The sequence below is a fragment of the Vipera ursinii genome (assembly GCF_947247035.1).
Source record: "Vipera ursinii genome assembly, chromosome: 1".
Lineage (NCBI taxonomy): Eukaryota > Metazoa > Chordata > Lepidosauria > Squamata > Viperidae > Vipera > Vipera ursinii.
The window spans coordinates 172,957,004-172,975,124 of NC_139512.1; the positions used below are offsets into that span (position 1 = coordinate 172,957,004).

Below are 18,121 nucleotides of genomic sequence, written 5' to 3' on the forward strand. Positions count from 1 at the left end.
CACTGAGGGGAAAGCGAGAGGTTTCCACGCTGAGCCATTGTGGCTCAGGAATTCTGGGAGTTGAAGTCCACGGGTCATAAAAGAGCCGAGGTTGCCTACCCCTGCCCTAGATCAATTTCCTTTGCGTCGCCTTCCCAACGCCTCTCTCTTGGAAGAACAGCTCTCGAACGCTAAGGAGGGAGAGGCGGGACTACGAATCCCACAATGCAGCGGGAGCCAGGACGCGCCTGCGTGGGATGGCGCGCTCTCGGGAAGCGGGTGAGTTTGAAGCTGCAAGACGAGCTCCATGGAAACCGGGCCGCGGGACATCAGGGTCTGTTGGGCGAGCTCCCGGGCTCCCGGAAAGCGGGTGAGGAGGGCGGCTTACAGGGTCAGGCGGGAGAGCTGGAGGGCGTGGGGGAGAGAAAGCAACAAAGGTTGACTCCAGGCTCCTTTTCGATCCTCCGAAGCTGCCGCCCTGCTAACTAATCCCTTTTTGGTCATTCCTAGGACTTTAAGATCCGCCCTTGCCCGTCCGGCCTCTCTGCTCTTGTCGAGGCCGAAAGAGCTGCCTTGGTAAGGGAAGATGACCGGCGTTGAATCTGGAGCCTCCGGTTGCACGCAGGCTTGATGACTGAGATGCGGATCCTCCCTTGGTAAATCAGCTTGGAAGGGAGGAGGGGGGGGGGATGTCCCATGCACGGACTCCGCTCTAAAATGATGGCCCGTGGCATGGAGGAGGACTTCCCTCGTCCGTCTGTTGCCATTTCCCTGTGCCTTGAGTCCTGATGTGGAGAGTAAGCGCTCTCTTCCTTCTGGCAACATCTTTAATCATGTTTTCAGCTGCTCTTTATTAACGATAGCAATAGCACAGGGGTAGGCAAGCTAGACTCCAGCAGTATGTGGATCGAGAACTACCTGAAGTACAGGCAGGATTTCGAAGAGGCAGAGGAACTAGAGATCAAATTGCCAACATACGCTGGATCATGGAGAAAGCTAGAGATTTCCAGAAAAAACATCTACTTCTGCTTCATTGACTATGCTAAAGCCTTTGATTGTGTGGATCATAACAAACTCTGGCAAGTCCTTAAAGAGATGGGCGTACCAGACCATCTTATTTGTCTCTTGAGAAACCTATATGCGGGTCAAGAAGCAACAGTGAGAACTGGACACAGAACCACTGATTGGTTCAAAATTGGGAAAGGAGTCCGGCAAGGCTGTATACTGTCGCCTTGCCTATTTAACTTACATGCAGAGCACATCATGAGAAAGGCAGGGCTAGATGAATCAAAATTTGGAATTAAGATTGCTGGAAGAAACATCAACAACCTAAGATACGCAGATGATACCACTCTAATGGCAGAAAGTGAAGAGGAACTAAAGAGCCTCTTGTTGCGAGTGAAGAAGGAGAGTGCAAAACTTGGGTTGAAACTAAACATTAAGAAAACCAAGATCATGGCATCTGGCCCTCTCAGTTCCTGGCAAATAGATGGGGAAGAAATGGAGGTAGTGACAGATTTTATTTTCCTGGGCTCCAAGATCACTGCAGATGGGGACTGTAGCCAAGAAATTAAAAGACGCTTGCTCCTTGGGAGGAAAGCCATGGCAAATCTAGACAGCACACTAAAAAGCAGAGACATCACCCTGTCAACAAAAGTGCGTATAGTCAAGGCTATGGTCTTCCCAGTTGCAATGTATGGCTGTGAAAGCTGGACGATAAGAAAGGCTGAGCGCCAAAGAATTGAAGCCTTTGAACTCTGGTGCTGGAGAAGACTTCTGCGAGTCCCTTGGACTGCAAGGCGATCAAACCGGTCAGTCCTAGAGGAGATCAACCCTAACTGCTCTTTAGAAGGCCAGATCCTGAAGCTAAAACTCAAATACTTTGGCCACCTAATGAGAAGAAAGGACTCACTGGAGAAGAGCCTAATGCTGGGAAAGATTGAGGGCAATAGAAGAAGGGGACGACAGAGAATGAGGTGGCTGGATGGAGTCACTGAAGCAGTAGGCGTGAGCTTAAATGGACTCCAGAAGATGGTAGAGGACAGGAAGTCCTGGAGGAACATTGTCCATAGGGTCGCGATGGGTCGGACACGACTTCGCAACTAACAACAACAACAACAGGCAACCTTGGCTCTTTTATGACTCGGGGACTTCTTAATAGAAGTTTAGTAACAAAGGACCACATTTGTGAGGAGGACCAAAGAATGCAAAGTTGGTATAGCTGCATCACACAGATTGGTAAAACTTGAGTTTTAAATAAACCTTTATTGTCAAAGTACAACATATGTACATTGAGATTAGCTGAGCCTCCCCCTCCCCCGTGCTCTCTCCCCCCAACACACAGTGACAACAAACCCTCCATCCCACCACACTATGTGAACCAACTACACCACACACCGGCCTCCCAAGTCAATTCTGCATAAGATTATGTCCCATTTAAAAGCCTAACAGCCCACGGATAAAAGCTATTTTTCAGCCTGTTGGTACGGCTGGCTATATTTAAGGAACCTCTTTGTTTTTTAACTGTGATCTGCCTACTTTAGGCCTCTATCTATCTATCTATCTATCTATCTATCTATCTATCTATCTATCTTACACATATATAGGCAATTCGAGAGCCACAGTCAACTATACTGCTGTTTTTATAAGATTGGATATAGGATATCTTATTACCATCCGAAATAGCAACGCAGGATAATCTGTGATCCAAATCTCCAGTTCAGGATAGTGCTTTCTATTGAAATTCTGGGTGTTGAAGTCCACGAGTCATAAAAGAGCCAAGTTTGCCTATCCCTGCAATAGCACTTAGACTTATGTACCGCTTCATGGTGCTTTTTACGGCACTCTCCAAGTGGTTGTGTTCCTGATGGCAAGGCAAGGCTGTCTACTGGATTTAGCAGGACTTCACCGCCATGGGAAGGTGGGCACAACTGGCTTTTTTTTTTGCTGAGCTTTAGGGTGTGAGGAGCCCACCCACATCAACAGCACAATAACATTCTGTACTGGGTCGATCTTCCACTGGCTGCAGTGATTAAGAGCAATCTTGGCTCATGTTAAATATTTTTATATCAGAAAAGGAACTTTTCCGGGTCGTACAAGAAGTATAATGTAATGCAGAATAAAATGTCAGTTTAAGAAGAGGCAATTCTTCTGCAGTCTCTGCATTAAAAACCCCAGCGTTTAGAAGACTGCCACTCATGCAATAGTTTCGCTGAGTTTCTTCTGTGCATTAGAATGGATCATTTTTAATCGGTTCTGGATCTTTTTTTTTTAAAAAAAAAGGGAGAATGAAAAACTCAGAATTGTCAAATATGCCATTTTTTTAGAACAAGCTGAATTTTGAGTGAATCCCATTGCTTTGATAGAGATTTAATATCAAATGAAATGTACACCAGAGAGTTAAACTCAGATCTGGATGGCTCAGTATATCGGACAAAAGGGATGAGTAGTTGTGATGTTAGTGATGATGTATCTTTGGAAATAATACTCTGTATTGTCAGTCTCCTCTTTCTGCTTCAAGACTATGAAGGTTTATAGTTAAATCATTCACTGTAAACAAGCAGTAATGTCATAAAAACCACTAGCTTCCTATCCTTTTATTCCAGAAGTTTTGTTTCAAAAATCTCTACTGGCATTTATTGGCTCGAATTACTTATTGAATTATCAAAAATATTAGGAAAACCTATCTTTTTAACTCAGCTTCATGAAAAGAGAGATACTCTATTCCCATATTACAGGATAAGAGCGGACAGCCTAAGGCTTTGGGGGCACGTGTAACCTCCAATCCTCACTCTTGAAACTACTTCTGACTACAAAAGCCAAAACCTGATAGCAGTTTCTTGCTATTCTGAGTTGGGAAAGATAAAAATATAGTGTCCTACACCTGATATTTAAAAGAAAAACCAAGGGGGGGGGGAAACCAGAAATCCTGGCACTGTCTAAATTTTATCACAGCTATTCCATTCTCCAAACCTGCAAAAAATAGCGTGTGGCAGCTGACTATAAAATTATCTCTTTTCACTTCTTTTAATATATATGTACATTATAAAAACTATTTAATCGTTTCTCTCTGCAGTTATCGTTTATATCTTTTCCCAGTGATTAATGAGTTGGTTTTAAGAGCACTCATAGCTACTACCTCTAAATTTAATTGTTTTTAAATTAGATGCTAGTTGAAAACTGAGATTGTGATGGCAAGACCAGTAATTTCCCCAATGGATGTCCAACCAACGGCTCCTGAAACCTTTGTTGTGCTGAACCAAAGAATGAAAGTAGTGGAAGAGGAGACAAATTCACTGTTGAATGATCTGCAGAAAATGGGAGTGAACGGACACAGGTATGCTTGAAATGGATCTTGTACAATCTTGGGTGTGTTTGCTTAGAAGTAAGTTCCCTGGTAGTTTAATGTGACTTGTTTTTAGGAAAATCTATTCAAGAATGCAAGTTTAATTCTGAGTTTGCCTTCTTCTGTATTCTTTTCTCTTTCTGAGCTTCATGTTGCTTCTTCCCTTAGCATTTAATTATTAACAGGGTTTTTTCTATTCTAATTTAATCTGGTTGCGGAATTAATATAATTTGAGAAATGTGAAATAGGTTTTGTGGCTTAGTTGTGTTCCAGATTTTAGATAATTACATTAAACATTGATGAGATGCCAGTGATGATTCCAGACAAATAGGTATTCTTTTGGTCTTTTTCCAGCATGGAACTCTTAGCTTCAAAACACCCGGTGAACTCTCAAGACCACCAGGCCATCAGCCCTGTCCAAGCTCGAACAGCATTTGTTGGAGCAAATAACTCATTGTGGAGAACTTGTGAAAGTCTGGTGAATCGAATATGCCGGCTCGAGAGTGTCATCCAGACCGTCAAACTGAACATATTCCGATTGCAAACAGAAAAGGAATTGAATCCAAAGCATACAGGTATCATAGAAAGACAATGGAAAACTGCAGCAACATACATGCTATTAGTGGTAGTCCTCGACTTAAAACCATTCATTTAGTTCAAAGTTACGACGACACTGGAAAAAGTGACTTATAACTGCTTTCCCACTTTCGACCATTGCAGCATCCCCATGGTCACATGTTCAGAATTTGGATGCTTGGCAACTGGCATGTATTTAAGACAATTGCAGTGTCCTGGGGTCACGGGATCAGCTTTTGCAACCTTCTGACAAGCAAAGTCAATGGGAAGCCAGATTCGCATCACCACCATGTTACTAACTTAACATCTGCAGTGATTCACCTAACGACTGTGGCAAGAAAGATCATTACAGGGGCCAAAACTCACTTAACTGTCTTGCTTAGCCATGGAAGTTTTGGGCTCAATTGTAGTCATAAGTCAAGAATATATGTATACCTGTATACCTTCTTTCCTTTGTGTAGAATCTATAGTCTCCACAGCAGCAGTTGCTTTATTGGGTAACAGAAGAGTATGAATATTTATTTATTATTTGGATTTATATACCGCCCCTCTCCCGAAGGACTCGGGGCGGTGTACAGGGCAATTAAAACACTATATACAACACATAATATACAAAAATTAAAATAAATATAATATAGTTATAGTTAAATATATATTAAATATATATTAAACTATATTAAATATAATATAGTTAATTGCAGAAAAGCAATTCATCTCTGTACGATTCAGGAATTAATAGAAGTTTAGTAACAAAGGACCATATTTGTGAGGAGGACCAAAGAATGCAAAGTTGGTATAGCTGCATCACACAGATTGGGAAAACTTGGAGTTTTAAGGAACCTCTTTGTTTTTTAACTGTGATCTGCCTACTTTAGGCCCTTCTCTCTCTCTCTCTCTCTCTCTCTCTCTCTCCTATCTATCTTACACATATATAGGCAATTCGAGAGCCACAGTCAACTATACTGCTGTTTTTATATGATTGGATATAGGATATCTTATTACCATCCGAAATAGCAACACAGGATAATCTGTGATCCAAATCTCCAGGATAATGCTTTCTATCGAACCATAATAAGTGTGTTTTTTGGATGGTGGGCAACTTTTTTATCTGGTAAACCTTTTTGAGTGCCTCTGATGGGAAGTTTGGGTAATTTTATTAAATATGACTACAATACGACTCAGTTTCTCCCTTACTATTTTGTAGCCAATTTAGAACAGCGGCTGAATACAATACAGGAGGAACACATGGAAGAGCTAAAGGTGCTCCAAATGGAAGGGAGAATGCTGTGCCAGCAGCTGAAGGAGTCTCGAGAAGAAGAAGAAAAAGCCAGAAATCAAGTGCAGAAGCTAAGCGCTGCCCTAGAAATTTCAACTGCAACAAAAGTATAGTTTTCTTTCCGTTGCTTCTTTAATCTCCAGTTTAATGTAAATCATGCTGTTACATTACTGGTGTTAAAAGGAACATTAGGGCTTAATTCACACAATGTGGTAAGCCGTGATTCCTTTACTAAGGTTTAATTGGCTCAGTTCATTCATCTGCATCAATCATTTTCAAATTTCAGTAGCTGGGTCCACATAGCACACTAAGCTAGTGCAAATAACGGTGGCTTATTACTTGCATGGACCTTACTTAAAGGGAATAGCTCATAGTATTCTAATAGAAGAGGATGTATCTAGCTCAAGTTGAACTGTGGCTTTGTCTCTGAGCTTTCATTACCCAACTAGGTAACATCGGTGCAAGTGAGTGGGTTTTGCTCCCTGTCAATGTTTGTTTATTTATTTATTTATTATTTATTATTTGGATTTATATACCGCCCCTCTCCCGAAGGACTTGGGGCGGTGTACAGGGCAATTAAAACACTATATACAACACCTAATATACAAAAATTAAAATAAATTAAACCAAGTAGCCCTAGACAATAAAACACGTTCTAAAATGTAAAACTTAAAATCTAAAACCCCAGTCCCTCAGTCCAGGCCGGCAAGTTCAAATAGCCAAGTCTTCAGGTCGCGGCGGAAAGGGCGAAGGTCGGGAGCCATTCGGAGCTCAACAGGGAGCTGACTTAGGAGCCGCGGTGGTGCAGTGGTTAGAACGCAGTATTGCAGGCTAATTCACTGCTCACGGTTAGGAGTTCGATCCTGACCGGCTCAAGGTTGACTCAGCCTTCCATCCTTCTGAGGCTCGGTAAAAATGAAAACCCAAAGGTCCTTTTTTTCTGGACTTTCTTGTTATTTTTTTGTTTTTGTTTTAATATGTTCCGCTGCTCGTCCAAGAAGCTTCTTCGGCTCTGACTGGATGGTGTTGCTCTTAAGGCATTTATTGGTCACAGAGATAGGTGCTAATTGGAAGGATCAATCCTACCTTTTGAGCCACAAACAGCCATCGTGAGGGGGCTGTTACTCTTGTCGAGTTCTCTCAGGCAGGCACTGCCAGCGTGGTCTCGGATAACGGACAGCTCCTTTAGAATCAGGGCCTAGCAAAAAGACTGTTTTTGTGAGAGATGTGATTTGCCCCTTTGGAATGAATGAAATGTTTGCAGGCAAAAGAGCCAAGCTCAGAAAGCACCAAGGATTCCACTATTAGTATTGTTTTTCCCACTGTTGGTATTGCTTTTCTTGCTATTTACGGAGAGGCCAGAAATCCCTATGGCTTTCCTTGCACTGGCCAGAGAAATAAAAAATGGATTGTCTCGTCGTCATTCCACACAGATTGGTTAGGATATTAGATGTATTAATTAGATTAGATGAGAGAGAAAGGTCAACGTCCTTCTAACAAGAAAAAATAAATAAAGTGATAGACGTTAGATCCTGGCAAGGATTCTCTTTGAAGGAGGGAAGTTAAGCAGACTTGAAGGAGATGCAATAGTAGGGATTCGGGGATCTCCAATGAAGGCTTCTTTCAAGTACAGTTTTGTATGTTCCTGTTTCCTTGCTCATTTGAAATTCCTTGCGTTTTAGCCCTGTCTTACATTTTACAGATTTTGTAGTATGTAGTTCCTGACAGATTCCCCAATTCATTGTGTGAAGTTATAATACCATTAGGTTTAATGCATTTTGGTACAATCTATCAGATGTGAATGCACATACATCTATTTATTCACACACATAAATATTAAAATCTGTAAAGTTTGGCAATAGTAAGTAGCAAGAGCGAATATGTTCAACAATTCAAAATAATATCTGGTAGTATGAATGCAATGCTTACCTTTGCTGGCTGAGGAATTCTGGGAGTTGAAGTCCACAAGTCTTAAAGTTGCCAAGGTTGAGGTCCCCTGCCTTAGAGGGCCTTCTTAATCTTTGGGAATATAAAACTAATAAGTCCCATAGTAAGATAGCTTTTCTATTCAGTGATTGTGAGAGGCTCTTTGGCTTACCAAGAGGCTTCAAAATAAGAAAGGGCCAAAAAAAATATTCTAGACAGAGTAACACTGACAGAAAACAAAGAGCAAATCTGAGCGGGCACGGGTATAAATTCAGGTTTGTATCTAACACTGTGATAGCAAAGGTGTTGAGTTCAATTATTTGCCTGTCTTTACTGGATTTGTGGAATGCTCTGTTCAGTGATGCTCTTTAGAATGACCTGGAATTGTTTGGAAAACGATAGCCGGAGGAACAGAGAAATGAGCTGCATTGAGCTGATGGCTAAACATTGTGCAGATAAAATTTGCTTGAATGTAGAAACCAGCTGCACCGAAATCAAACAGTTGAAGAGGGGTGAGGTTTTGCCATGTCAGCTAAGAGGAATTTGAGCCTAAGAATCCTGATGAAGAATCGTTGATCAGATGAACTCTTATCAGCAATGGGCTGGATCCCTACTGTTTTTTGGCTGGTGCATGCAGTTAGGGAGAAGCTGGACTCAGTTTATGATAAATGCCTTTTTGTGGGAGGTAGAATTGCCACTGTCCTTACCAAGGCACTAGCGTGTGCGCTTTCCTTAAAGGGACCGGCCCTACCCAGCCATATTAGAACAGCATAGCCTGGTCTCCAACATCCTTTGGGTGTGTGTGTGTGTGTGTGTGTGTGAACATTGCTGAGAATGTGGAATGGTATCAGATTTAGCTTCAGATGGAGTCCTTCTCCTCCAGAACCTGTTTCTGCCAGAAGAGCAGGTAGAAGTCATGGCAATGAATTTTCTGTGCCAGTACTGCTGGCTGCCAGCCAACAAGATAGCATGTCGGGGATACGCAGGCAGAACTTTCAGAAGCAAAGAGTCCTTTTTATAGCTAAAGATGGTCAAGGCTTGACACAGGTCGAGGCTTTCAGTCCAGTTTAAAATGACAAATCCAGGGGAGAAGTTAATAGACCCTCTGAGGTGGAATCCAGAGTTCAAAGCATGGCAGAAGGCAAGCAATGACCAAGCTGAGGCTTGAAAAGTTATTCTCGGCATATTCTCTCCGGGATTGAGGCCAATAAATAAACCATGCTGAGCCATCATCCAGGTGTACCGCTGAGGTTTATTACTCATTCGATGCTAGCCTACTTCTTGGGACCGTCTCTCTCTCTGATGTTTAGAAGCCGGTGTTGTGACTCAGGGCCAGCCTGTGGGTCCGACAGCCGGCTCCGATGTATCGGATGACTCAGATGTGGGGGAGGAGGGAAACGAACCGGCTGATGATGATTTGGAGGCTTTGCAGAGTCCTCAGCCGGGGACCTCTTCTCAGCTGCGTGAGCCCGAGAGTGCGGAAGAAGATGACCCACAGCTGGCCCTGTTCAAGGACGCCCGACGCAGGAGGCAGTCGAGCAGGAACAAACAAAGAAAGGCTGTGAGACTCCTCGGGAGGAGGCACAGGGAGACCACGCCCTGAGCTCTCTATAAAAGGAGTGTTTGGGGAGGGGCTGGTTGCTGAAAGCAACTTTTCCGCTTGAGAAGACAAGCTCTTGTGTTTTTGTTAACTGCGTAATTAAATCTTGGCAGATGCCTTTTAGCCTTGGAAGCTCTCCAGTCTCTTCTTCTTAAATAGGGGTTTGCCTTTACAAGGCCAGAAGAGGGCTGGTTCAGAACAGTCGGCCCTCCGATGTTGCATCTTTAAGTGTGTTTCTGCTTGGACTGATTGAATGACTCTCAGAATCTGAGAGGCTGGGAATGGTTTCAGACAGGGAGTCCTGCGGGTTAGGTGGACCTGCCTCAGGCAGGATGGAGTTAGTGCCTTCGACTCTACTAGAATCAGCCCCCATCCCCCCCACCCCCAGGACTGTTATCGATAGAAGCCCCTGGTTGTACTTCCTCTTCCTTCTCATTGGAAGTCCAGAAGGGCCATAACAATGAGAATTTTTCTTCGGTTTTGTGCCAATTTCAGCCTTTCCTGGAATGGGTGATGCACTGGTGGCTATGTCACTTCATGCTTGAATTATATATATCTTTTTCTACATGGGACTGCCCTTGAGAGGACCACTTGGAATCAGGAATATTTATTTATTTATTTATTTATTTATTTATTTATTTATTTTTATTACATTTATATCCCGCCCTTCTCCGAAGACTTAGCAGTAGCCTTCATTCTATGTATATGCCTGCTTATTAGGGCTTTCACACACCCCCAAGCGGCATTATTACAAAGTCAGCTTAATTGCCCCCAACAATCTGGGTCCTCATTTTACCTACCTCGGAAGGATGGAAGGCTGAGTCAACCTTGAGCCTGGTGGGACTCGAACCTGCACTAATTGCAGGCAGCTGGTGTTACTTAAGGAGGCATTAGCCCACTGCTCCACCAAGGCTCCTACTGTTGAATAGAATAACCTACTGTAGAATAACCTACTGTTGTCACTGTACATCAGTATTTCAAGAGCTGCATTGGTTGCTGGCTTGCTTCCCAATGCCACTGAGGTTGCTGATTATCTCTAAAGCTCTATATGGCTGGGAGTCCGGTTGTATGCAGGTCTGTTTACTCTAAGTAGAATCTGCCTGCCCAAAAGTTTCAGGCAAAGAACGTATACTAAAAGTCCTCAACCCCATGAGGGGAGAAAGCCTTCTTTGTTGGAGTTTCCCTGCTGTGGCATAAAATATACCTAGAAAATAAGAGTAGTCCCCGGGATATTGGCAGCGAGCGGTCAAAAAAATCAAGAAGATGGCTGCAACGGTGTGATCAGGGTTCTGCCCGTTTCTTATGTGCCTTGCATCGATAATGCGTATTAAACATAGGTGGTATTTCAGCTACACCTTTGCAGCCCTCTTGATTTTTATTTTTTTTTTGATAACAGCCATGGACACTTGTGGAATGCAGGAAGTCCTTCTTTAATGAATATAATTAGGACTAGCAATTCCATCAGTAGCCGAAGTAGTTGTTAAGTGAAGTGACCATGCCAACTTACAATGGCAGTTCCAGCAGTCCCACTTGCAGTAATTTAAAAAAAAATCACCCCATTTGTTAAATGAGATATCACATGACTGCAATGTGTGACCTCTTTCTGGCTTCCTCACTGACTTTGTTTGTCGGAAGCCGGCTGGGAATGTCACAAATGGCAACCATATGATCCCAGGAAGCTGCAACCATCGTATATGCACAATGATTGCCAAGTGCTTGAATCACAATCACAATCACGGAGATGCTACGATCAGCACCTCTATGAAGACTGGTATTAAGTCACAGTTTTCTGGGCTATTGTAATTTCAAACCATCACTACACAATGGTTGTTAACTAAGGATTAGTCCAAAACATAACATTTTGATTTTCTGAAACAAGTAAAAACTCTAGCTGTTTCAGAGAGCATTGTGGAATAAACTATGAGTGAAGACCGCTGACAATAATATTGTTTCTTGATTACGTACTTAGCAATTTATAGAAACATTTTTTGATTCTGTTCATATTCCTATATGATTCTGTATTGGTGGAACCTGTATGCTGCATCGATTTCATTGATTTAAATGGTATTGAAGTTGCAGGTTCAAGAATGAATTAATGGGAAAGATAGAGATTCGACTACTAAAAAGGGCCTTAAGAAAGCCATGCTGTATCCCATAAATCCAAATGCCAGAGGCCTACTGGACCTGCAGACAAACTTTGCAGCTGAAGGCTATAAAAAGTATTTTGAAAAATGTTTGCGCATTTTGGTAGCCTTGTCTAAAGGGGCTGTTTTGATCTTTGCAGAGAGATGTAACCATTTCAGCTGAAGAATTGAGAGCAACAAAAGAAAAAATGAACAACAAACTCCAAGAGGTAAGAGCAGAAGAAAATGGGAGAGCAATACATTTTTAAAAGTACTAGCTAAGGCAGGGCTATAGGCCCAAGGGAATGCGTGAGCTGAAGATTCTTAAGAATATTCTCCAAGAGATCCTGTTATCCTTTGGGAAGAGGTTTTCAGTTGAAAGGCTGGGTTTATTTTTGCAGAGAAAAGATAAAACCATTTCAGGCTAAGAACAAATATTTCATGTCCATCAAGTATATTGCGTCCAAGTCTCCGTATTGTGATTTGCAAGCTGAGACACCCCCCAGCCCCAGATTTGTCTTCTGTGTTGCCTTTCTGCGTTGCATTCTTTTTTTCTTCTTCTTCTTCAGATAATGGAGAAATTATCCAAGGAGTCCAGCACAAGGGAGTCTTTGGAACAAGCCCAGGTGGTCCTCCTTTATCAGATGCGTGATATGGAAGCAATGGTGGAAAAAGAACGGAAGCAGGTAGTCGATGCCTTTCTGCTAGGATATGACCAAAGAATGTGCTTGCAGCCTGCTGAGGGACTAATATTGACATGTAAGATTGCAGCAGCACACCATTAAAGCGGAGCATTAAATTACTATTGCTGCTACAACCAGGCTTATTAAGGCAATTGACTAATGCAAACATTGATGTATATAAATGTTCATTTCCCCACTATTAAGCAGAAGGCTGGAAAGCCATCTGTAATGTGCACACGGTTGCATACCATTAAGAAAACCTTCCTTTGCCAGCCCTCAGTCACCTATGCGTTACTCATACTCATTCTGTTGATGAGAATAGTCAGTATGCTGCAATTGGGGAAAATGTATACTTTATTTGACCAGCAAGAAGTAATCATAGAATGTGAGTACTGGGTGCTTGTCCAGCATCACAGTCTACATTACCTGGCTAGTATGCCGGATTTTGACAGAGGTTGGCAATCAACTAAATTTGATAATGGAACAAATTCTATGTGTATATTTTGTTCCGTTAGTATAATCCATCAGATACAGGGTTGGCATCAGTCTAAACGATGGGTTTTAGGTCAGCTGTCATTGGAAGTAGGTGGCCATATCTGAAGGGGGCAACAAATTCCAGTCCCCCTTTTGCAGTTTCCAAATTATGCGACCAAAATTTGATGGTAACCCCAATGATTTTCAGTGGCATGATTTTCAGTATTTCTGCCACCCACCAAAATCCTCCAAAATTTCCTAAAGCCCTGCTCACCCAATCCTTCTCTTCCCATGATATCACTACATACCTATTGCTGCCTTTAGACATTGATTTTTTAATTTTTTTTTTTAAAAAATGTGACCATGAGCCAGCATTCAAATCTGCTTTTGAATTATTCTTCAAATTTGTTGGTATTCCCATCCTGATCCTCGGGGTTAATAATCTTCATGAAAAGCTATTCAACTTAATTTCATTTAGTTTGTTCATTTTGCATATTTCTTAAATTATTTTAAGAAATGCCTATATTTTACAGAATGCATGTTTCAAATGCCATTACAGGTTCAGATTCTGCAGCAGGATTGTAACATTCTACGCCATAATATTCAGCTATCTCAGGAGACATTACAGAAAGAACAAGAGAAGATAGTTCAATTGGAGCAGGAATGTATACAACTTAAAGCTGATCTAGGTATTGGAATCAAAGTATTGGATGTTTTCTATTTCTTAAACCAACTCTGGTTATCACTTGATGATCAATGATAGATCAGTTAATTAGAAATGTCTTTAATTGCTGGGTTTTTTTTCTTGATTTCTTTTAAGCTGTAACTGTTTTTCAAGGGAACAAAGGACCAGTTTTGTTGAACAGAGAAAGTATGTCAAAGTTCTAAGATAGTCACATGAAGTTTGTCCCTAGTCAGTGAAGTGGAAGTTATGTTTTATCAGGCATGAAATCCAAACAGGGGAAGACTTGTAAGCAAAAATAAATGTTAGTCCACATTTAGAATGAAATGAATGCCATCTGAAAAATTACTGCTTTTTGGACAGACAAAAAATTATAATATACTTGAAAAGTCATTCATGAAATAAATGAGTAATTGTTTAATAGCCACTCAATCATAAAGATGAAGATCATCTTGTCCATTCTGCTGGAATTCCAGAGGTAGAGTATTGTCAAGAAAATAACATCTAAATTTTACTGGAAGGTCTTCATTGAGCCCAATGCTCTGCTCGTGAGCTGATTGCATTAGACCAGGGCTTTTCAACCTTTTCACCCATTGTACCACTTACCACTTTTAGGATATGGCAACATCTGAGTACCACCAGTCACCTAACAAGGTGTCAAAAACTTGATGACCAAAAAAAAAGGAAAAAAGTGGAAGTACAGGTAGTCCTCGACTTACAACAGTTCCCTTAGTGACTGTTCGAAGTTACAATGGCACTGAAAAAAGTGCCCCTCAAGCCACAGCCGAGCAAGACACCTGCCTGCCCACCTGGCGGTGCTCTTCCTCCTTTCTGAGGTTTTCATTGCTGTGAGCATTTCTGTTGAGGATTGGCCGCAGGGGTGGGGTGGGTCTTTGGTTTTTATTCCCCCCGTCTGCTGAGTGGTAGCAGCAGGTTTTGGTCACTTCACATAACCCTGGGATACTGTGACCGTCATAAATATGAATCAGTTGCCAAGCATCTGAATGTAAATCACAAGGCCCTGGAGATGCTGCAACATTCCAGCTGATCGCTGCTTCTTCTGGGCTCAGAAGCGCTGGGATCAGCGCCAAGCTCCAGCTGGAGCCTGGCGCTGATCCTGGTGCTTCCACTGAGCCCTGACAGCCCTGCAGCTCCAGCCGTCTCTCGCTCAGGCTTGTGCGGTGCTTCCACCCGTTCAGCTCATTCCCCTTCCCCACTACCACTTTTTTAGGATGGTCACGTACCACCTGCCAGGTGTCAATGTACCACAGGTGGTACCCGTACCACTGGTTGAAAAGCCCTGCTCTAGAGGCAAATGCTGAGCTGAGTGTGTTATTTAAAAATAGCTTTCTTGAAGTGCAAAAGCTTTGTATCTGTTTTGTTGTTATTGTTGTTATCAGGGCAGAATATTAGTTAAACAGTTAGATGTCTGATTAAAATAGCTGCATTTAATTTTTTTTTTTTTTTGGTAGAATCCCGAGACAAGACCATTTCCAAGCTACGAGAAGAAGTCCAAGTAAGCATGAAAAGAAAATCAGTGGGTGGAAAATATAGTATAGAAATTCTTTTTATAAGCGTCTGACTTTAACTACGCTACACAAGAAGGCTTTTGTTGAGTAATACCTAAAGAGTTGTGCTGGAGAGAACCATTATGTAAAATGCAAGATGTGTTGATGATTCTGGTTTGCAATCCATTAGCCCTTGCCTGGGTTAAAATATTTTTTTTCCTAAAGACAATTAACCTTATTTTCATCTAGACCGAACAGCTGTCTTTGAACAAGGCACAAGAAAAGAATACGAAGTTTCGAGCAAAAATATTTACTTTGCAAGAGGTAGCAAGTAAGGCACAGGTAAGAAATATTCCTGTTATTGCAAGCTTGTTTTGGAGTTACCGCTAGTCCTCTTTTAGTGTCTATAACTGGGACTGGCAATTTGGTCATTAAGCAAAGCAATTATCAGTGCTTATGGTTCAGCTTTCCTTTGCTTTACAGGCCTATGAAGGTTCTAAATGTAAAAACTGGTTGTGATATTATTTTTCACGAATGGTTGCCAAGTGAGGCAATTGCTAAGTGAGGCAGTTGCGTCCCTATCTGGACCGAGACGCCCTACGCACAGTTACTCATGCGCTTGTGACCTCCCGTTTGGACTACTGTAACGCTCTCTACATGGGGCTGCCCTTGAAGACCACTTGGAGGCTTCAACTGGTGCAGAATGCGGCCGCGCGAGTTGTAATGGGGGTCTCCCGATACTCCCATGTAACACCTCTACTCTGCATTGGCTTCCGGTTGCCCTCCGGGTGAAATTCAAGGTGCTGGTTATCACCTATAAAGCCCTACATGGCCTGGGTCCGGGGTATTTGAGGGAACACCTGCTGCCGGCATCAAACGCCCTTCGCCCAGTGCGCTCCCACAGGGAGGGTCTGCTCAGGGTCCCGCCGGTAAGAGATTGCCGGCGGGTGACACCCAGGGATAGGGCCTTCTCAGTGGGAGCGCCTGCCCTCTGGAACCAGCTGCCGGTGGAGCTGAGGACTGCTCCCGACCTCCGATCATTCCGCCGGGGCCTGAAGACCTGGCTCTTTGAGCTCTCGGGCCCAGGCTGAGGAGACATTCATTTTAATTGGGATTTTTAATAGTACAGGGTTGATTTAATATTTTTTAAATTGGGTTTTAACTTTTGTATGGATCTGATTTTTAACTCCCTGTAAACCGCCCTGAGTCCTCAGGGAAAGGGCGGTATATAAATGCAATAAAATAAATAAATAAATAAATAAATAAATAAATAAATAAATAAATAAATAAATAAATAAATAAATAAATGAGGACTACCTGTATATAGGGCACAAGAGACAAATGTCTATAAAATCTGGGTTGTTTTTTTCCTGTATGTTGTTCTAATTTGCTTCTGAGAAAGGGAGTTTTCAGTTCTTAGGAAAATTGGGTATGTGAGATTTACTGGTCAAAGGGGCGGGAACGATCATCAGAAAACATTGCTCCTGAACTGTTGGGAAACTACCAGACAGGCAATGAGGAGGGATGGGGGATGGGGGGGGGGTCTTAGCAAAGGACATAGCAAAGGACCTAGAATTGGCACACACCCTTCAGTTCCATGGAATTATATCCATTTGTTGCCAAAATAAGGAAAGCAGCAGAAATTCTTATAGGTAAAATACAATAAACAATCCTGAAGTTGAAACTCAAAATACTTTGGCCACCTAATGAGAAGGAAGGACTCACTGGAGAAGAGCCTAAAGCTGGGAAAGATGAGGGCAAGAGAAGAAGGGGACGACAGAGAATGAGGTGGCTGGATGGAGTCACTGAAGCAGTAGGTGTGAGCCTAAATCAAGGGTGTCAAACTCAATTTCATTGAGGGCCGCATCATCATTGCAGTTGCCCTCAGGGGGCCGGGTGGGTATGGCCTGGGTGGGTGTGGCCTACTGGGTGGGCGTGGCTAGAGTGCGTATGGCCTACTGGGTTGGCATGGCCAGCTCTACATCGTTCGCATCAAGGGTGCCTATGGGGGCCCGGGCAGGAGTGGGACAGATCTGAGGGTCTCTGGCAGAAGGAGGGTCTCTGGGCCAGGGCCAAGGCAGTGGGGGCCGTTCCCTCACTGTTTCCAGGATGGCTTCGCAGACCACATGAAACCACTTAGCGGGCCGGATGCGGCCCCCGGGCCTTGTGTTTGACATGTCTGGCCTAAATGGACTCCAGAAGATGGTAGAGGACAGGAAGGCCTGGAGGAACGTTGTCCATGGGGTCGCGATGGGTCGGACACGACTTTGCAACTAACAACAACAATCACCCATTTATGAACAAAACACAGGACTAGCTGTATAGTGGTTTTTTAATAGGGGGAAGCCAGAACTACTTATCTTGTCAGAGAACTTGTGTCTCTTGCTGCAGAAAATCTGTTTTCTTTTTCAGCAACTTAATGACCAGTTGGCTCAACAGTGCACAGAACTAAGTAGTGCTCTTCAAAAAGCTACTGTGGAAAATGCTCAACTTACCTCAGATCATCAAACTGCTCTTCAGGTATGGAGTACATTTTAATGCAGAGGTCCCCAACCAGTACCGGGCTGCAGCATGCCAGCAACCGGGCTGCACAAACAAGGAAAGCCTCATCCACAGGTTACAGGCAGCACACAAAACCACGCACCCTCCGGTCCACAGAAAAAAACTCTCTCCACGTAACCGGTCCCTAGTGCCCCAAACGTTGGGGACCTCTATTTTAATGTATACAAATGTAAGTTGTCTGTTAAAACAGTAAATTGTTAGCTTCAGGTGCATGGCCTAACCTTTTTAAAATTCATTTTATTTATTCATATGGCCACCCATCTTGCTAACATATTTTTTATATATCTGCCCTGTTCACCGCCCTGAGTCCTTCGGGAGAAGGGCAGTATATAAATAAAATTATTATTATTATTATTATTATTATTATTATTATTATTATTATTATTA

The 18,121-nt window shown here is 42.7% G+C and overlaps 1 protein-coding gene across 3 annotated transcripts in view; it reads left to right on the forward strand.

The window, feature by feature from the left end:
* Positions 1-258: 258 nt before the first annotated feature.
* Positions 259-18,121, forward strand: part of CCDC150 (coiled-coil domain containing 150) — a 39,845-nt gene continuing 21,982 nt past the window's right edge. For 2 of the 3 annotated variants that reach the window (XR_014490855.1, XM_083349718.1), the window contains exons 1-11: positions 263-349; positions 490-635; positions 4,145-4,315; positions 4,679-4,899; positions 6,105-6,283; positions 11,987-12,055; positions 12,395-12,511; positions 13,542-13,671; positions 15,137-15,180; positions 15,422-15,514; positions 17,585-17,692. Coding sequence is in view for 2 of the 3 variants with exons in the window: in XM_083349718.1 (XP_083205844.1) it covers positions 4,170-4,315; positions 4,679-4,899; positions 6,105-6,283; positions 11,987-12,055; positions 12,395-12,511; positions 13,542-13,671; positions 15,137-15,180; positions 15,422-15,514; positions 17,585-17,692 (1,107 nt within the window). In the remaining variant the exon portion in view is untranslated. Of the gene's footprint in view, positions 350-489; positions 636-4,144; positions 4,316-4,678; positions 4,900-6,104; positions 6,284-11,986; positions 12,056-12,394; positions 12,512-13,541; positions 13,672-15,136; positions 15,181-15,421; positions 15,515-17,584; positions 17,693-18,121 lie in introns of all 3 variants that reach the window. The other variant, XM_083349719.1, reaches the window with a different exon arrangement.